This window comes from Rattus norvegicus, chromosome 17, assembly GCF_036323735.1.
Source record: "Rattus norvegicus strain BN/NHsdMcwi chromosome 17, GRCr8, whole genome shotgun sequence".
In the NCBI taxonomy this organism is placed as follows: Eukaryota; Metazoa; Chordata; class Mammalia; order Rodentia; family Muridae; genus Rattus; species Rattus norvegicus.
The window spans coordinates 89,074,300-89,096,195 of record NC_086035.1 but is presented as its reverse complement, the minus strand read 5'-3'; the positions used below and the strand labels follow the sequence as shown (position 1 = coordinate 89,096,195).

The 21,896-nt window shown below is 39.9% G+C and overlaps 2 protein-coding genes across 4 annotated transcripts in view; one reads left to right on the top strand and one right to left on the bottom strand.

Annotated features, from left to right (window-relative positions):
• Rps8l1 (ribosomal protein S8 like 1) overlaps positions 1-21,896 on the top strand; it is a 995,681-nt gene that overhangs the window by 567,068 nt on the left and 406,717 nt on the right. The window lies entirely within an intron of this gene.
• The window catches only part of Gpr158 (G protein-coupled receptor 158), a 466,781-nt gene that overhangs the window by 56,464 nt on the left and 388,421 nt on the right, over positions 1-21,896 (bottom strand). For all 3 annotated transcript variants that reach the window (XM_039095563.2, XM_039095564.2, NM_001170326.1), the window contains one exon: positions 2,340-2,449. In XM_039095563.2, coding sequence (XP_038951491.1) covers positions 2,340-2,449 — 110 coding nt within the window. The remainder of the gene's footprint in view (positions 1-2,339; positions 2,450-21,896) is intronic.

Here is a 21,896-nt window from a genome sequence, read left to right as displayed (position 1 = left end):
AACTAATCTTTCTCCTGGAAATAATCAGGAGGACTTGGAAGGGCATCTGAACAGAAGTAATCTCACTTTATGAGTTGATGCTACTTAACACTGTCCTCAAATTGCATCAATCTCTTCCTGCAGGCCACAGTGTTATGCAGTCCAAGTAGTTGGACCACCCCGAGGTGAGCTGGAGAATATGAATGAACTGTGAGAAGCAGGTTAGAGATCTGCAACTGACCTTTCCACTCATTCGCTTATTCATTAATTGACTCATTCATTCATCTGCTAATGAGTTAAGCATTTCTAATATGTAGATCATAGGGCTGCCTGAGTAGACATTCACTCACTTGAAGAAGGTAAATTACAATGAAGATCACCATTGACTTTAAAAGGTAGTGGGAATATAGCAGACAGTATGTAACAGACATATACAGTCTAGTAGCAACGGAGTCTTGATCAAATTACAAACAGGCAATTCTTTCATGATTCTGGAAAGCTTACTACCCATTGTAGGTTGCCATTGATTTCCTATTTCTTTGGTAAGAGTCAGTTGATAATTAGCAAGGCATTATAGCACACAGTGTACTGACATGGTAAGGGCATACAGATTTTCTATGACTTCTTAGTGTTCAAAGCTAAATTCACATTTATAGTTGCTCTTATGAAACCAGTACCATATTGTCTCTAACTTCACTGTACATATACAAAGGGAATCAAAAAAAAACCCATGGATTAACCGGAAATTAACAATCAGCAATTAACCAGAAAGGAAGGGAGAGAAAGAGATGGAGGGAAACAGGAAGAGAAAATGGTAGGGGAGAGGGTTGGTCTTATGTAGAAGACAGAGCAATAATCACAGTTTCAAAAAGATAGTAATAAACAAAACATGACACATATCATTGAAAGTACTCCTTGCATGAGCCATATCTTGACTGAGAAATACTCATGGCCAGGTAGGTACATGGAGAAGGCTCTGGGTCATCAGAACTGCACCTGTTCATCAGTGCCAGGTCTTCAGTGTCAGCCTGCCAGCTTTTTTCTCCTTCCTCTTTGGTACATTTTCACTGAGGCTTTCTTTAAACTTGCAGAAGAGAGGGAAGGCAAAGCCTGGAATGGCAATCCCCCACCCCCCCAGCACTGTGGACAGGAAGTTTATTTTGTTATCCTACATTCATATTTGGGTTGCCATAAACTAACCATAAGAGAACTAATAGTATCTTCCAGTTTTCAAGGTTGCTAATCCCTGAAGGAATGGTTAAAAAAAAACAACTTTTAAATGCTTTTCATTAATTCTTAAATAAAAGTATATCTTCATTCTTCCTTTTCAGCTCTCATATATATATATATATATATATATATATATATATATATATATATATATATGAAAATGTGAACATGTAGTATATTCCTAGTTATATAACTACAACCTGCTTAGTCTGTGGATATTACTTGCATATGTGTAATTTTAACTTTAACGAAGATGACACCAATAGACATAGTAACATGGAAAAGGGAATCTTATGGAGCCTCAATCCTAGACAGATGACTACAGACAACTAAATGGTTAGAGCATGAGAATTAGTCTTCCCCAGAGAAGAGCTTCCCAATTTATCATCCAAAACCATTAAAAAATAACTTTATCTTGGAACATCAATAGGATGATCTGTATTGTCCTTCTATCTTGATTTAGGTAGTAAATACTGTTAACATCCCAACAGTATTTTTTCCTCCAAAATAACTCCATCCGATAACAGAAACACAGTTTCTTAAAGGACCTTGCTCAAAGAGTTCAGTCCTATGAAAGATTCCCCGAAGAATGTAACTAGAGGGTGTCTTAGTTATGTTCCTATTCTGTGATAAACCCACCACAAGAAACACTTTCTAAAAGAAAGGTTTTATTTCATCTTACTTTTCCAGCAAACAGTCAGCCACTGAGGGAAGGCAGGGAGGAACTCAAGCAGACTGAGAACCTGAAGGAAAGAACTCAGAGGCCATGGAGGAGTGCTGCTTAAGGGCATGCTCCTAATGGCTGGCTCAGTACCACGTGCTCAAATGTAGCACCGCCCACAGTGGGCTGGCTGGGCCATGGCACATCAACCATTACTCAGGAAAATGTCCTCACAGACTTGCTTATGGACTAGTCCAACAGACAAAATCTTTCACTGAAAGTTCTTCTTCCCAGATTGCTCCAGCTGAAGTAGTGCAGAAGTAGCCTAACCAGGATGTGTGAGAAATACAAGTTTATATCATCTAGCTATTTACATTCTTGAATAATGGCCAGCTCAGTTTACAATTAGTTGCTAAACAAGACAAGTTGGTTCCTCTGTGAGAGTAAATACTGAAGAAACATAACATACCTGTGAAGCTTGAGGGTCACAGTTCCATAAACTGTCGCAAAACCGAGAAGACGAACCCACCTCAGGAGAATACAACGAAATGTACTTGGCTCAAAGTACAGAATAACAACCTGTAGATAAGACAGAAAGAGTCCTTCAGTGTCAACTGCTGCTCCCAAAGTCAGTACATCACAACTGGGTCCTTAACACACGTTGATTTTGACATAAGCATACATTCACTGGAGTAGTTTCTGAAATGCCCCTGTAACTCATTAATGAGGCTGAAGAACTATAGGATCACTCCATAGATTTCCATGAAACTTAAATCCTTAACACCAAATTTCAAGGAGTTCTAAGCACCTGTCTTTCTTTCTTCCTTGCTTAATTAATTAATTAATTAATTGTTTATATCCCAATCACTACTCCCCTCCTGCTCCCCCATAGGGTCCCTCTCCCATCTTCCTTCCCCTCTCCTCTGAGAGGGTGCCCCCACCCCCATTGCACACAGGGGCCTAACGTAACTGTTTTAGGAAAGGCTCTACCCAGCAGCTGACTGAAACAAGGTAGATACCCACAGTCAAATAGTGGATGGAGTTTGGTGGACTCTTATGGAAAGTTAGGGGAAGGATTGAAGGCCCTGAGGAGGATAGGCCTCCAGAGGAAGACCAATAGCATCAAGTTACCTGGACCCTTAGGGGTTCTCAGAGACTGCGCCACCAACAAAGGGCATACATGGTCTGGGCCCCCTGCCCCGGAATATATGTAGCAGATGTACAACTCAGTCTCCATGTGGGTCCCCAATAACTGGAAAAGGGGCTGCCCCTAAAGCGGTTGCTTGTCTGTGGAATATGTTCCCCAACAGTCCTGCCTTGTTTGGCTTCAGTAGGAGAGGATGTGTCTAGTTCTGTTTCTTTTTAACACAATCTTGCAGGTTGGGTCTCTCTGCCATCTGCTACCACAGGCTCTCCCATTCTACCTTTCTAGCAAGGTCTTTCCCCTGTGTGAGATAGCCTTGACAAGGTTTTCCACACTGTACCTCTAATCAATCCATCCACCACTCTGGCTTTCCTACTTAACTCAGAATGTGGGGCCAGGGAATTCATTCACTACTTGCATATCATTTCAATTAAATTCTCCTCCAGGCTGATGGGACCAATAAGAATCAGGCAAGAAGCACTTATGCCAAAGTATTCATTAAGTAACCCAGGAGCTACAGGAGACATCTAAGTGGATTCAGTGGAGCCACAGAGCAGGTGGCCAATTCTGTGGGACAGTCAGAAGACTTGTGCAAGACACTCCACTGCCTTTCATAATGCTGTTACATAAATTTCAGCAAGTTCTTATAGAAAAATTGCTCTGACTGTGCCAGGGAAGCTCTGACTCTGTTAAAGGATGAATGATGTTGAAAAACAGAGAAAATCAACAGGTATGATTTTGTTATGAATTTATTTTCCTGAAGTCATGGCCATCATAACAAAATCTCTGGTGGTGGCCACGAACTTGAGGGTTATTTTTGGCTTTTAAAACTGGAACCATATCTATTGAGAACAGCTAAGATTCCTCTCCAGCATGGCACAATAAAGTCCCTCTCCCTTGTGTCTCCAGAATGACATTGTAATTGTTTTATAGTATTTTTGCAGTAAAACTATTTGGAAAATAGAATTGATATTTTTGGAGAATAGGGAAAGAGCAAGACAAAAGTCCCAGCACATTTTTTTAAAGTATATCTTGGAACACACTCAAGAATCATTCACTGTGTGTTCTGGAAGTCAAGAAGTGATAGCTTTCGTCTCTATCTTCTCACTTATGAAAAATGTATGGTTAATTTAATATATATTTAATATACATGTATATGTGTACATAATGTGTATGTATGTGTGTGTATGTGTGTATGTGCATGTGCATGTATATGGAGAGGGGATATAATATATACATAAAGATTTGCCTTTAAATTCATTTATTTTTGTTTCATATATTACTTCATATTTTATTGCATATTTTATTTATTTACATTTCAAATGTTATCCTCTGTCCTAGTTTCCCCTCTGCAAACCTCCATCCTATCCCCCTGCTTCTATGAGGGTCCCCCATGTACCCGCTCACTCCTACCTCACCACCCTGGCTTTCCCCTACACTAGGGCATCGAGCCTTCACAGGACTAAGGGTCTTTCTTCTCATTGATGCCAGATAAGGCCATTCTCTGCTACATATACAGCTGGAGCAATGAGTACTCTTTGCTTGGTAGTTTAGTTCCTGGGAGCTCTAAGGGGTCTGCTTGGTTAATATTGTTGTTTTTCCTATAAGATTGCAAACTCCTTTAGCTCCTTCAGTCTTCCCCTAACTCTTCCACTGGGATCCCTGTGCTCAGTCTTAATGGTTGGCTGTGAGCACATGCATCTGTATTTGCCAGGCTCTGACAGCCTCTCAGGAGACAGTTTTATCTGTCAGCAAGCACTTCTTAGCATTGACAATATTGTCTGTGTTTGGTGTCTGTATATGGGATCAATCCCCAGGTGGGGCAGTCTCTGGATTAACTTTCCTTCAGTCTCTGTTCCGTACTTTGTCCCTGTATTTCCTTTAGATAGGAGCAATTCTGGGTTAAAAATCTGGAGATGAATGGGTAGCCCATACACCACTGGGGGCCTTGCCTAACCTCTGGATATGGTCTCTGCAGAGTCTCCTTCCCTTTTGTTGGGCATGTCAGCTAACGTCACCCCTGTTGAGTCCTTGGGGCCTCTTGCTTTCCTGGTATCTGGGACTTTCTGGTGGCTATCTCCAGTTCCCCACTCCCCATTGCTACACACCTCTGTTCAATTTCCTGACCCTCTGCATATCATCCTCATCTCCCATACTTGATCACCCCCTTCTCCCTCCCCCTTCTCTCTTCCTCCCAAGCTCTCCTACTTTCTACCTCCTTTGAGTATTTTGTTCCCCCTTCTAAGAAGGAATGAAGCAACCACACTTTGGGCAGATGCCTTTAAGATTTATAAGAAAAAAAATTTGAACTAAGAAAAAAAGATATAAACATAGAGCCAGTTAAAATTTCATAAATTTGTACTATAAATTTAGGTTTGTTTATTTTAGAAATATGTTTCTTGCCCATGAGAGCAACAGTAATTATGAGTTATACAATGTAAGTGCCATTCTTTGGTAAAGACTTGAAGCTGAATGAAAAAGAGTTAACTTGAGTCAGGAAGAAGTCTGGATACGTGACTAAGAATTTGGGGACCATCTGTATTTCTACTCATGTGGTGGTGGGGGGGCAAGTTAGAGACCAGAGACACCAAAGAGGAAAAACGAGAGCACATAAGCCTCAAATATTAGCATTAGAAATGTAGTTTTGCCTATGAAATTCATGAGGTCATTGTTTTTGATAGGTAATGGATGGAACTAGAAAATATCATCCTGAGTGAGGTAACCCAATCACAGAAAAACACACATGGTATGCACTCACTGATAGGTGGGTATTAGCCCAAAAGCTCAAATTACCCAAGATACAATCGACAGACCACATGAAGCTCAAGAAGAATAATGACCAAAGTGTGGATGCATAGTAAAAGCCATATACAGCAAACCAGTTGCTAACATTAAACTAAATGGAGAGAAACTTGAAGCAATCCCACTAAAATCAGGGACTAGACAAGGCTGCCCATCTCTCCCTACTTATTCAATATAGTTCTTGAAGTTCAAGCCAGAGCAATCAGACAACAAAAGGAGGTCAAGGGGATACAGATCGGAAAAGAAGGAGTCAAAATATCACTATTTGCAGACGACATGATAGTATATTTAAGTGATCCCAAAAGTTCCACCAGAGAACTACTAAAGCTGATAAACAACTTCAGCAAAGTGGCTGGGTATAAAATTAACTCAAATAAATCAGTTGCCTTCCTCTATACAAAAGAGAAACAAGCCGAGAAAGAAATTAGGGAAACGCCACCCTTCATAATAGACCCAAATAATATAAAGTACCTCGGTGTGACTTTAACAAAGCAAGTAAAAGATCTGTACAATAAGAACTTCAAGACACTGTAGAAGGAAATTGAAGATGACCTCAGAAGATGGAAAGATCTCCCATGCTCATGGATTGGCAGGATTAATATAGTAAAAATGGCCATTTTACCAAAAGCGATCTACAGATTCAATGCAATCCCCATCAAAATTCCAATCCAATTCTTCAAAGAGTTAGACAGAACAATTTGCAAATTTATCTGGAATAACAAAAAACCCAGGATAGCTAAAGCTATCCTCAACAATAAAAGGACTTCAGGGGGAACCACTATCCCTGAACTCAAGCAGTATTACAGAGCAATAGTGATAAAAACTGCATGGTATTGGTACAGAGACAGACAGATAGACCAATGGAATAGAATTGAAGACCCAGAAATGAACCCACACACCTATGGTCACTTGATTTTTGACAAAGGAGCCAAAACCATCAAATGGAAAAAAGATAGCATTTTCAGCAAATGGTGCTGGTTCAACTGGAGGTCAACATGTAGAAGAATGCAGATCGATCCAAGCTTATCACCCTGTACAAAGCTTAAGTCCAAGTGGATCAAGGATCTCCACATCAAAGCAGACACACTCAAACTAATAGGAGAAAAAGTGGGGAAGCATCTCGAACACATGAGCACTGGAGAAAATTTCCTGAACAAAACACCATTGGCTTATCCTCTAAGACCAAGAATCGACAAATGGGATCTCATAAAACTGTAATGCTTCTGTAAGGCAAAGGACACTGCTGTTAGGACAAAACGGCAACCAACAGATTGGGAAAAGATCTTTACCAATCCTACAACAGATAGAGGCCTTATATCTAAAATATACAAAGAACTCAAGAAGTTAGACCGCAGGGAAACAAATAACCCTATTAAAAAATGGGTTTCAGAGCTAAACAAAGAATTCACAGCTGAGGAATGCCGAATGGCTAAGAAACACCTAAAGAAATGTTCAACATCTTTAGTCATAAGGGAAATGCAAATCAAAACAACCCTGAGATTTCACCTCACACCAGTGAGAATGGCTAAGATCAAAAACTCAGGTGACAGCAGATGCTGGCGAGGATGTGGAGAAAGAGGAACACTCCTCCATTGTTGGTGGGATTGCATACTGGTACAACCATTCTGGAAATCAGTCTGGAGGATCCTCGGAAAATTGGACATTGAACTGCCTGAGGATCCAGCTATACCTCTCTTGGGCATATACCCAAAAGATGCCCCAACATATAAAAAAGACACGTGCTCCACTATGTTCATCACAGCCTTATTTATAATAGCCAGAAGCTGGAAAGAACCCAGATGCCCTTCAACAGAGGAATGGATACAGAAAATGTGGTACATCTACACAATGGAATATTACTCAGCTATCAAAAACAACAACTTTATGAAATTCGTAGGCAAATGGTTGGAACTGAAAATATCATCCTGAGTGAGCTAACCCAATCACAGAAAGACATACATGGTATGCACTCATTGATAAGTGGCTATTAGCCCAAATGCTTGAACTACCCTAGATGCCTAGAACAAATGAAACTCAAGACAGATGATCAAAATGTGAATGCTTCACTCCTTCTTTAAAAGGGGAACAAGAATACCCTTGGCAGGGAATAGAGAGGCAAAGATTAAAACAGACACAGAAGGAACACCCATTCAGAGCCTGCCCCACATGTGGCCCATACATATACAGCCACCCAATTGGACAAGATGGATGAAGCAAAGAAGTGCAGACCGACAGGAGCCGGATGTAGATCGCTCCTAAGAGACACAGCCAGAATACAGCAAATACAGAGGCGAATGCCAGCAGCAAACCACTGAACTGAGAATAGGACCCCCGTTGAAGGAATCAGAGAAAGAACTGGAAGAGCTTGAAGGGGCTCGAGACCCCATATGTACAACAATGCCAAGCAACCAGAGCTTCCAGGGACTAAGCCACTACCTAAAGACTATACATGGACTGACCCTGGACTCTGACCCCATAGGTAGCAATGAATATCCTAGTAAGAGCACCAGTGGAAGGGGAAGCCCTGGGTCCTGCTAAGACTGAACCCCCAGTGAACTAGACTGGTGGGGGGAGGGCGGCAATGGGGGGAGGGTTGGGAGGGGAACACCCATAAGGAAGGGGAGACGAAAAGATAATAAAATTAAATAAAAAAAAAACAATGTTACATGTAATCTGCAAGATAATAGCCCCCCCGAAAAAAGAATTTAAAGTAAATGGAAAAATGGTAGAGCAAAAGTGCTGAAGTTTTGATAAAGTTAAATTGCCACTGATGGAATTTATCTTTAATAAATAAGAATACTTATTGTAGCATCCAAAAAAAAAAAGAATTATTCCATGAGCACCCAACTAAGTATTTGCTAAGGAACTCATATAGCAACAGATTGTCACAGGTTTGGCTGACTCACTGAACGGGAAGAGACTGAAGGTAAGAAGTTTAGCTGGAAGTGAGAATGCGCATCCTCGTGTGCACAGGTTTTCTTTCCTTTGTTTAATTCCATGACTTTCATTGCAGGCCCCAGACTGTAAGATTATCCCTGCTCACACCATGATCCTGCTGAGAACTTAAGGGGCTCTCAGACTCTTAGGAGAAAATGCAGATTCTTTCAGTTGCTAGCAAGGGTCAGCACCACAGAAACCCATTCTTCTCTGCTGTACCATCATGTCACTCCCAGCAAAGCCTGCAGAGCCTTCCGTGGGTGGTCTCTGTCCAGTGTCCCTTACAAAGTCCCGTGCTTCACCTGCACCTGGGTTATTTCAGCTCATCCCTTTTGGCCTTGGCCAGAACAGCCATTCCTGAAAGAAGAAGAGACCCTGCTGTGGGGTATCTCAAGTTCTCTACATCATCTCTCTCCTCAACTAGGGACAGGCTGTGTGGCTGTCCATCTTCATCTTGTCTACTTCTGTGACACTGATACTGAATCCCTGAACTCCAGAAAAGCCTCAGCCAGGGCACGTTGAGTGAGATAAAGCAGACAAAGTTGCAGGTGGGATGGGGTGGGTTGCCATTCAGTGTAATCCATGTTGAGAGATCAAGAATTCAGTCATTTTGTTATAGTAGAAGAAAGGATATCTAACTGAAGGAAACACTAAGCATCCCATTACTCCTCCAGGCAAAGGACTATGAATATTAAAGGCATATCACGGGTTTAAGCCCAGGTGACCGAGAGAGGGATGGTTGTGTTAGGAATAAAGCTGATAAAAGGAGAGGATACATAAGGATGGAGTAAATAGTGAGACTTCCACCTAGACGCTTCCCTGTCACATCCTTCATGACGGAGCTCAGGCTTGGTATCCATGACACTTCCCACTCCTCCCACGCAATACCAGAGTTCCACCTTATTTATACATTGTTTACTCTCGTTGAATGCTAAGTTTCTTTCATTCTCTCAACAGCTCTGTTTTGAGGTAGTTATTTCTGTAAGTCAGTTGTTTGACATGTCTTCCTTGCTAGGACAGAATATATGCAACAACGTTTAGCTATCTCATTCAAAATTGCAAGCAATTCCTTGGCACAGTAGCTGGCAATAATTGGTAGCAGATAAATCTATTATTTTACATTTTTACATTTAGAACATGCAATTTGGTATACTATAATGAGAAAAACAAAGCCCAAGTGGGTCTCTAAAATTTTGTTGTTTTATGACATGTTAAATTTTGCATACTAACATAATCTAACAAAATGATTATGAAATACACAGCCCCTCCCAACTATTAGTTAATAATATTCAATATTCCACTAATTTTAGCGGAAAATTAATCCGCTAAAGCTGAAAGACTTATGAATGATTCTACTGACATAAAACAGACATCTGTTGGGTTCACAGAGTAAAAATAATTTTATTAGTGGAACTGCTATGTCTTTACCATCCTCCCTCCCAAAATTCATTTTGAAATTATTGCCATTGTAAGAGCACCAAGAGGTTGGGACCTTCGGGAAATCACCAGGCTGTGAGAATCTTTCACTCACAAGTGGATTAAGGCCACATGACAGCTGTGGGGGTGTTTCTAAAATGGGCTCTTAATAAATGGGTGAGTTTGGCCTAGTTTTTCTCTGTGTCTTGCTAGTACTTGGCCTTCTGTGGGCGTCCTTTCTAGTACGTTTCCCACCACCCACCAGACTAAGATGGGTTTTATCTTATTCTTATGCCACTTCTTCTTATTAAACACTGGTTCTACTCCTACTGGCACTTGTGCTTTCCAAATCTATGAGTAAAATAAACTTCTCTTCCTTGTAATTGATCAACCTGTGTTTCTCTGTTATAAGAGGAGAAATGGACTCAGACTTGTTCATACAGATCTCTATGCTGGGCACACACCCGTGTTTTGGGTCCAAATATACTTTATCATCCTTATTCTAAGGGTGGATGTCAGATGCCATCTAAGATAGGCTAAAGGGGAGTGGATGCTTTTCCTGCGAAGGCCCACCATTTTTACATAGACTTTAATGGATGAGCTCTGGGAGGCAATGCCTCAAGAGACTTCCTCTCAGGATTGATATGACTCTTGTAGCTAATATGCCATTCCTGTCATTATTAAATTGATATAACCATCCCAGGCATTAGCCCACACTATTGGGCAGATTTTCTACAGATCAACAAAGATGGACTCTTTTATAGTAATGCTGTATATACAAATAGATGGTTTCTTAATTCCTAATAGTGATTCCATAGAATTCCTAGATATATACAAGTGATTTTGAAACCCTCTGTGGTGGTTTGAATATGCTTGGCTCAGGAAATAGCACTATTAGGTGTGGCCTTGTTGGAGTGGGTGTGGCCTTGTTGGAGTGGGTGTGCCAGTGTGGAGTGGAGGGCTTTGAGACCCTCTTTTTAGCTGCCTGTGAGCAAGTCTTCTCTTGTCTTTGGAGAAAGACACAAAACTCTCAGCTCCTGCAGCCCCATGTTGGTCTAGATGCTGCCTGCTCCTGCCTTGATTAGAGCGGACTGAACCTCTGAACCTGTAAGCCAGCCCCAATTAAATGTTTTCCTTTGTAAGACTTGCCTTAGTCATGATGTCTTTTTATAAAAATAAAACCCTAACTAAGGCATCCTATAAGAAAAACTGCAATTAGGGTTGTGTAAACCTTCATTGTATCACAGGAAATTTTCACTGGGATAGAAAGTAGGCATGAATCAGATTTACAATCTAGGAATACATTCCTTTTATGCTGCAAAAACCATTATCTGATAACTAAAGAACATAAAAGGAAATGAGTGATTTACTGTAGATGCAAAGACAGAAGATACAATATTGACTGGGTTTATTTCTACAAAACTTCAATACTAATGAGACACTAGGCAGATGATTTCCCTCTTAACTTAGACATAAGAGTTATTGTCTTAAACTCTCAATGAACCTGTGGAGCTAGTGACAGATAATGAATGTTTAGTTAGATAACTAGTCTTAATGGAAACACATGTAAACATCTCTGTTGTTATGTCTTATTCAATTTATGATTTGAATTTATGTTTGAACTTATTGTGAACTTTTTAAAAAAGATGCTTGGAATACCATGAGTACAAGAACTAGGAATGATGATGATTAAACAAAAAGAGCAGAGAAGAAAAAACAGCAGAAGAGCAGAATACAGCAGAGAGAGCAGGCAGGCTTCCTGCCATGAGACAGGTCTTTTGGGGCTTGTTTGTTTGCTCGTTTGTTTGTTTGTTTGTTTGTTTGTTTGTTTGTTTGTTTGTTTTTCTTAACAGCAGGGCTTCTTACTTACAAGAAAAGGGCTTTTTTTTCCTGACATATGTGGTCTTCTTTCATTTAGCAATAGAAAGGTAGAAGACTTTTCTTTCTTTATGCAATAAAGGTTGGAACTTATTTTTCATCCAGTATGAGTAAATTCTTTCTGCACTGGCACTTGGACTTTTGCTCCATCCATCAAATAGATAGATAGATAGATAGATAGATAGATAGATAGATAGATAGATAGATAGATAGAGACACAGATAGATAAGATTAGATAGATAAAGATATATATGCATATGTAAGTGTAAATATGTGTAAGTATATAAGTTGATGATACAGGTAGCTGGGTTTGACCAGAATATATGTGTGTATGGATATGTGTGCTGAATGTCATATGATATGTAATAAATCTCTATTTCTGTGCATGCTGCCTGTGTAAAAGTTTTTCTTTCAATGGACATGACTTTCTTTTCCTGGTTCAATAAAAGTTAATTGCTCCAAGCCTCCCTCTTGCTTGGCCATCAAGGCTTTTGGTCAATAGAGAAAGCCTTAGCAATACATCCTCTACTGATTTCCCCACTGCTATACAGCATATGTTAATTGCCATAAAGTAAGTTTATAAAGTAAGAGCTAAGTTTTCTAGCACTCCTTCAAGCACAAAGAATTATGAAGTAAATAGTAGGAGAGGCAAAGAGTTACTGGCCCTTGGTTATAAGAGACAGTTTCACCATGTAGCTCTGGTTGGCCTTGAAATTGTTTCATAGTTTAGAATGTCCTGAACCTGAGATTCTCCTGCCTCCTACCTACTACATTGTAAGATGACAACGCGTAGTAAGTTTTGACTTTAAAGTATATGGCTTGAAGTCTATTGGATTTCAATCCCCTTTAGATGCTGAAAATAGCTAATAATATGAAAAAGAGAAACAGAAAGAAAAAATATCAGTAGGGCTCTCAAATAGTCACAAAAGAAAAATTATTTTGAACAGAATATGTATTTTTAAAAGGTAGTCACAACTTTAGAAGCAGAAACACTGTTGATGTTGGCTCAGCAAACAAAATGACTGGTATTGTTTGGAGGTACGTTGGTCAGAAGCCAACAGCCACAGTCCAACAGCCTTCCTGGAGCTCTGAGAGGTAACAGTGTGATGCTCACGTTTTCGGCTGGCACCTTGGGGATCTGAGCACATGTGTTCAACAGCAACTCTGCTTTCCTAGTTAGCACATCAAGGGTCAGTTGCCTCAGTTCAGTGAAACAGGCTGTTAATTAAACTACTTTTATGGGTGAATGAAGTATTACAAGCTGTTGGATTTCTGTTAGCCAAGATTGTGAAAATAGTTTCATTCATAGAAATATTACTGGCTAATAGGAGGTATAATAAGGGGCATAAATTTTAAATTAATTATTAGAGTTCCATTCAAATTCTGAAAAATAAGAAAAGTTACTCAGTAAACCTTTGTGTTTACATGATGACTGCATGTGACAGGGAGCATTCCCATGCTCACACACCCTGAGCCCTGCGCTGGTTCTTATCAGTTTGTATTTGGTTCCCATTACTCCAAAATTATAGACAGGAATAAATAATGGGAATATAAAACATAGAGGTAACTTTAAAATTATAAAATACTTGGGTGGTGCCTGTGACAGCACACAAAAGTATGTGGCAAGTCCTTTATAAATTCCCAATATCTCTGAAATCCAAAAAGAAATTATAAACTAGAGATAAAGATAATGGGATCCCAAACCCTTAGTAATGGTTGCATTTGCTTCTTGATAGGGTGTGTCAAATTCAGAAGTACCATCTAAATCCAGGCTATACTTTCAGTGCTCTCCAACCCTGAGACCCAAAGGGTTTTATTAAACAAGATAGATGTCTTTAAACTCCCAGGTCACATCCAACTCTACTGAAGTGTTTTTAACCAGCCAGTGTGGGAATCGTCCACTTAGCACTTTCCAACCTCATCAGCTCCTACTCTACAAAGTCATTCAAGGAGCAGAGTGACAAGAAGAAGAGGCTGCTATGGATTCTTGGCTTGGAAAGAGCACAACAAAGTGGGTTGCTCATGTGCTGGGGTGAATGGTAGGGAGGACAGCCCTCCTCCCTGGGTTCAGTTTCCCCACTTCTCCACAGAGAAAGGTGGGTTATAGAAGCAGACCAACCTATCAAACAGAACAAACACAGGCACATGACTTTTTGTCTTGAGCTTTCACAGTCTCAGATTTCATTGTCAAAAGAAATATTTTGGTCAAAAATAAATTATGGTGTGTAGTTTATGAACAACAATCTCAACATCCTTCCCAGTCATGTTCTCTCAACGTGGATGAATAGGCAAAAGCTTTCTGGAGTTACATTTAGTGGAAAAATAGCCAGCAAACAATGTTCATGAAGTGCCCAATGTATTACTAGATATGCTTAGAATTATGTGTATGTGCGTGTCTACAGATACACATATATGTATGGAAATGAAAGTATATCTATCACCCTAAATATAACATCCTCATGTTATTCCACTAGACAAGACAAAAAGCATAAATTGTATGCAGAGAATATAATTGATTATTTACTCCTCTTAAGAAGGTCACTCAAAGATTATGTATTTCTTAGCAGGAAAAAGTTCATTAAAACCTACAGCTCTTGGTCTGCTTCCTAGGTTCCCTTTTGGTGCTCTTATGTGCTAACAGTCAGTTCCTCTGAGAGAAATACACTCTAGTGAAGAAAACAGCAAATCAGGGACCAAGTTTATAATTAACTTTTTAAATAAGAAAACTTGATGACTGCTAAAATGAGAAGCTGGGAATTAGTTTAATATGACCAATGTGTACCAAGGAAGCATTAGAGGCTGGCAAGTTGGCTCAGCCAGTGAAGTCACTCTCTGCCAGCTTCGATAACATGTGTTCAATGCCAGGACACACATGATGGAAGGGCAAAACAAGTCACATGAGTTGTTCTCTCACCCCCACATTCAGGCCGTGAAACGTGTATTCCCTATCTCAAATACATAAGTCACACACACACACACACACACACACACACATATATATATATATATAATATACATACACATGCATATGTATACCCATATATACATACACATACATATACACATATACACACATATAACACACATAAATATATACATGTACATATATATAAGTACACAGACATATACTCACACATATATATACACATATAAGAAAGTAATACTTTTGTGTCATATTGCTTTGTCACAGTATTGTCTTATTGGTCTTGCTAATATATTATGGTTTTAGATTTTATGTTTCTATGAGTTCTCTCTCCACTCTTTCTGTGTGTGAGAGAGATTTTTTATTGGTTTTTGTGGCTTGTTTGTTTTGTTATTTACTTGTTTGTTTTTTAAAAGAGAGAAGAACGGGTGAGGAATTGGGTGACTGGGGAGTGGGGAGGAACTGAAGTAGGGGAAAAATATAACTAGTTTGGATGGAATTTTCTCATCTGGGCTGATGCCATTCACAAGAGCCAAAGATCATGTAACAAAAACCCTAATAACAGATATGAGAAGCTCATTTTGAGTTGTTGACCAGGGCTATCCTAGCGTCTCTCTAAACATCCAGCTTAATGCTGTTGCCTTGGTTGCCTCCCAGAATTACAAGTCTGTATTCATGAAGACATCATGCACTATCATAACATTTTTGAGTCATTTTAATCCCAGGGGTAGGTTGTGGGACTGCTTCCAATTGGTCACTGCAGCTGACCATGATTTGCCCTGTGCTCTTGCAGAAGCATGATTTTGCAAGCTGCAGATAATTTCTGCAATTGTATGAATGTTTGGAATTCTGGAAACTTTTCATAGGGCATATAAATTTGAGTGCCATGAGACACAGGAGTGAGTGGTTGTAGGTCATTTAGGGAGTTTGTTTGCTGTTTGTTAGTTGTGCTCAAAAAGGAAACAAAAGGGAAGTAATTTGATTCAGGGATCTCTATCTCTCCCACCTCTATCTTTCCTTCTGTCCTATTTAGTAATAGTGGGTGAAACAGAAGGAAGGGATAAAGGGTGGGAAAAAGAAGAGCCCAGAAAGTAGCAAAAAGGTACAATGCACTTCTATACAGGGCACAGAGTCCACGGAGCTGGAACTGACCTCAACATCCACTCCTTGAGAACTGGCTCTCGGGGTGCTAGAAGTCACCATGCACGCTTCCAAAAGAGGAAAGCAACCAACTATGAGCCCGATCAACGACCGTTATATCTCAGTAATCCTAAGGTTTCAGTAGTGAACTGAGTATCATGGCAGTAACCAACAGTTCTCTAATTGGACTCAAGAAGTGGGAGGTTATGTCTGGTACTGCAAACCTAGTTAACTACTCAGTACTAGAGGAGAATCTGCTAGTTAGAGGAGAAATCACTATCTTACCAAGCCAGCATCATTCCTACTAACAATCTATAAACACTTTCCTTATACCCAGAAATAAGTGCAGTTTTACCCCTCATTGAGAAAACTTCTTTTTGCATGAGACAGAGACTACTCCAGAAAACTACAACCAGCCAAAACGCTGAGTTGTGTAGCCCAGAACACATGGATACGTCTACAAAATTCTCTCACAGTGAAGGCTCAGGGAAAAATGCCAAAAGATGAGGGAGTTTGCTGTGACATTGTGACTCTTAGCAATGTCATAAGCTACACACAGGTCTCATCAGCATGAATTTCCAAACGTGAGGTAAACAAAGAAGACACCAATGGACATGCCAGAGTGCACCCAGCCAAGCCCACGAAGCCTATACAAAGAACTGTAGAGAACTGAGGAAAATTAGGAAAGGAAAAGGCAGTCCTCTCAGGGAAGAGCACACCAACTGGTGCTCCAAGGCCAAATAGTCATCCCTGAAAACACATATACAAGTAACATTATATGGCTTGATTAATTTATACTTAGAATGATTATACTTAGATTAATTTATACTTAGAACTTACATATATATATATATATATATATATATATATGTAATAACAATTACATGCATGGGAAAAAGGCCATGAACTTGAAGGTGAGTAAGGAGGGCTATATGGGAGGGAGTGGAGGAGTAAGGAAAGGGGGGAAATGCTAGTGAGGTCACTAAGAGCAAGGACATCAAACGGAATAGTGGGACTTTGTCTGAACTTCTTTCTTTCAAGTCTAGTCATGAAATGGGTGCCTTTGCTCTGCCACAGATCCAAAAGTTCCAGAGTCAACCAACCATGGACTGAAACTGCCTGAACAATCAGATTAAATAAACCTTTATTAGCAACTTTTAAGTTGAATGTTTCAGATATTCTGATGTAGTGATAGAAAGATAATAGTAAGGTTGTTTTCCTCTCTTGCTTTTGGAGATGCAGAGGGAATTTATTTCTACAGGGTCACATAGCTAGTAGATGGCAGAGGTGTGCTTTAGACTCAGTCTAAGTGCGGAGCCTTAGCACCATTTCAGCCTATTTTACTGCCTCCTGTTGGAGAGGAAGAGTAGAACACAAAATGCAGAGGCTTTCAGTGGGATCTGGGTGTTTTAGAATGCCTGATGCCTTAGAAGTATGACAAAAGTTATTCAAAGTAGTGAACAGAGGAGTAGAAAATTATGACATTGTTTATTTCGAAAATAGATTTTCAAGTAAATCAAATGAAAAATATACCTAGAGATAAAGAATGCAGTTAATAAATGGGTGAACAATTGTTAAAAAATAAGCTGGAATAATTCATGAAAAGAATACAATGATAAATTATGTAAAAATGACTGGTAGTCCAGAGGCTGAACTTTAGAGTTGGAGAGATATACCCACAATTATGGGAAGACAAAGAATCCAAGAACCACCTCAGTGTTTTTCAACCCTATAACAATGTCTGAACCCTACAACCATTTATGATGAATGTTTTTGATGTGTGTGTGTGTATGTGTGTGTGTGTGTGTGAGAGAAAGAGAGAGAGAGAGAGAGAGAGAGAGAGAGAGAGAGAGAGTACCTGCATGAGTTTATATGCATCATATACATGTGAGAGCCCATGGAAGCCAGCAGAGCGCATTGGATCCCCTAGAACTGAAGTTACACACATGGGTGCTAAAGGCAGGCCCTCTGTAAGAGCAGAAGGAACTATTAGCTGATGAGACATCTTTCCAGCCGCTATAACTGCTTGTAAAGCACAATGAAGTTCAGGGAACTTTGGATTCACTAGGTTCTAACAGATGAAATCCATCTCTTCCCTTTTATTTCTTAAGGACTCGTGCGTGATTTTAAGGTTCTAGGTGTAAGGGGCTGCAGGCTCTACTTCACTGAACTGAAACAAGTTCTGTGGATCACACAGAGAAAGGATTAGAAAGACTGGGGAGGGTGAGGAGAAAGACAGAACTAAAAAAAACACAACAAGGATTCTATTTTTGTAAAGCTGCCCTACATATGCATTCATCATAAAATATGCAAAGATGTATGTCCAAGAATATTCACGGGAACAGTGTTTGCCGCGAAGGCATTCTTCACAGATGGAGGACAGATGTAACGGTGTCATCTTTATTACTGCCGCACAATAGAGAACCATGGAACTTAAAATAATTAAGGAGATCTGACTGATCTGTACCTGTGAAAACACCCTTAAGAGAAGCTGTCAAATGGTGACATGTTTCAGAGACCAGCCTGACAGCTTGCTGTTTGCCAAAAGGAACATTTGGATGCAGTCAATGACCTACTAAGGCTATTATGGAGTAGGTGATTGGAGGATTGAAGAGTCAAGAAGGGAGAATGAGCTGTCTACTCTTAAAGTCATATGCTTTAGCAGTTTTTATTTTGCAATGAGGATATATCACCTTTAAATAAAGTAGTTTTTAAATGCATGGAAAGGAGCTGGAGAGATGGCTTTGCATGGAAAGTGCCTATAATTGTCAGGACTTGAGTTCAGTCCCCAGCACCTATGAGAATCTAGGAGTAGCAGTGCACATCTATTATCCTAAGTGATGGTGAGGCAGAAAAGGCTGAGCCCTGAAGCCTCCTGGATTGTCCAGTCTTGTGAAATCAGCAAGGGCGAGAGACTATGTCCCAAAGAACAAGATGAAGAGCTGTGGAAGAAAACATTTGATATTCACCTTTTGTACACATGTGCAATGCAAGAACCCCCACAGTGCATCCGTGCTTGCACATTCACAGACAGGCAGACATACAGACATACAGCAGACACACAGACAGTTGGACAGACGTACAGACAGACATAAACACACACTCATGCCCATCCACATAATGCACACACATGTGCAAATGAATTTTTAGTTGCTTCATTGTTTTGTTATGATCTCTATAAATATCTGGCTCTGAAAATGACTTATACATGGCGTTTTCTAAGGACTTGGGGTCAGAGAACAAAGCAGGGAAGTACCAATATGAACGGACATTTGGTGGTGGGAATAAGATAGAGAAAATGACTTCAGAGAAGCTAGGACATCTTAAGAACCACAACAGAGAAAAGGGCATCAGAATTCATAGAAAAAGAGTGAAACTGTACCGTGTTGTAGGGTGGCAGGCTGTGAAAGGTACTCTGATTCCTGGTCAAGATAGGTCAAATCCCTGGGGGACCCTAAGGGATGGCAGGTACATTCCAAGTCTCTCAGGAGATCAGGGCCCTCTCATGTAGCTGCAGCCCTCACAGCCCTCTGTAGACAGATCAGTCACACAGGGCAATGCCCCAAGCTCCTCCTCCACAGGTGAGGATGTGACTATAGGTCACTAGGCTGAAGACAGATCAGACATAGAAGCAAGATCACACCCCGAAATATGTAGATGAGGTCTTCCCAAGCTCTCAGACCAAACCAATAGGAAGTACCTGCGGTCAGACACTGACCCGTCCAAAAACTGTACTTAAGAATTGTGTTCAGGAGGAAGAGACAGGAGAAAGAGGGAGAGAAGCCATGGCAGGTGATGTTAAGATTCCACTCTGTGTATTTACAGGTTGTTATTTACGTTCTTAAGGGATGGATGGCACCGAACTTTGCATGTTTAAGTGGGCAATTATATCTTACCAATTGAATCAAAGATTATTGTGTTGTGTGTTCTTTTATGTGACGGTTTGAGTGTAGGAAAGTGTGCGGTGGCAGGAGACACTGGGTTGCTGTGGAGTTGGGATGTGTTTCCGCCAAGATGTCTAGCAGATATCTTGGGGCACTGAGGTTCCGGACCTACATGGGATAAAAGACAACTATACTTTTTATATTGTTTATATTTTACAACAATAGATGGTGAACCAACGTGATGGGCAAGAATCCACTAGTAATCTTATGAGTTGAGAGAAAGTTTTTATTTTCTAAGAGGAGGCCAGTGCCATGTTAAGTCATGTGATATCTCAAAGCAGGAATTTAACAAAGAAACAGGGAAGCTGCCTGGGCTGGCAGGCTGTAGGTCCCCTGCTGTGTGATAAGTAATGGCAGCTCAGAGAGTTGGAGATTAAAAGCTGCTTTTTAAAGAAAGTTGTTCAGAAAGTCTTTCAGGATACTCATATTCCTTTTAACGTGGGCTCCACGGGAATTTTGGGTTGAAATCCTAGTTAAACAAGCTACTTCTTAATGATAGGTATTATTAAAAGGTGATTAAGTTTGTTTTTAGAAAGAAGAGAGTAAAGAGATAACCTGAATCAGGTGGGGTTTTCACCCACCATTCAGAACTTAGGGAAAAATTAGTCACTAACTCCTAGTAGAGAGTTGTGATAAATGTCTGTAACACCAGGCAGAGTGAATGCAGACATATATTATAGAAGTTATTATGGTTAAATAAAAATCTGTGGCTCAGGGTAGAGAGCTTAACAGATTGATGTATTTTGGACTAAAGTCCTGATTTGATATGCTGCTTATTGATATTGGAATTGATAGAAGGTATTTGATTTGTTTTATGAATTACCCTGCTAAAGGCCATATGGCCGTTGATGCCTGCTAGCAAGGGTTTGTGGTTACTTTTGATATTTACCACAACAGAAGCTCAGATTCTCTTAACGTGGGCTCCACAGGAATTTTGGGTTCATTTCCTGATATCACAGAGTATAAAAGCCTATCAGGCTCATTGTTTAGATTACTTCCTTTTTTAAAAATTGTTTAATCTTCATAATTGGTGTGACTTTGAGTTTTAATGGTTATATTATTACTCTGGGATAGAGTGCAAGATACAAGCTTTTCTGGTTACAGACTAAGGAACACAGTGTTTTGGGAGAAAGATTTTGTCTTTGTGTTTTTAAAAACTGTGATTAGGCTCTGGAAACCTCACATAGTCATACTGATCAGATTTGATAGAGGTAGACTGCCTGAAAAAAATTGATTCAGGAGAATCAAACAAAAAGATATCTTGATTCTAAACTTTTGAGAGTTGCATTTTGCAGAGTGTGCCTACTTGGATTTCTGGTCTCAAGAACTTCCAGCTGGGTTCAGTCAGGACACATCGGCTACAGCATTTGCTTCATTCTTCCTACCCCCTACCCCCAAGAATATCTCAATACCCACGTACAGCTTGAAGAAGTTATGGAGGAGTCATCGCCCCAATTCCCTGGACTTTGGGGGGCTGAAAGTGGTTATTCTAAAGCTGTTTTTATGAGGAATTTAAAATTGGTTGTAATTTAACAGGGAGGAATTAGCTAGATTGAATTGTACAGTCAAAATCTCATTTGGTAACTAAGCTTAAATCATATCTTTGTTTTTGGTATAGAATTTATTTGTCAAAAAAGTTTAAGAGTACAAGGTTTAGAGCCTGTCCTTCTATTGATGTCATTACAAACTTCTGAGTTGATTACACATGTGAGTTAAGGGGCAAATAGCAAATTCATGGCTCTGACTTTATGAGAGTACTTTCAAGATAATATTTAAGATATAAAGACAACAGTTCAGATTACCTTATATAGATGTTTTTCAAAAATGTCAGAAATCCACAAA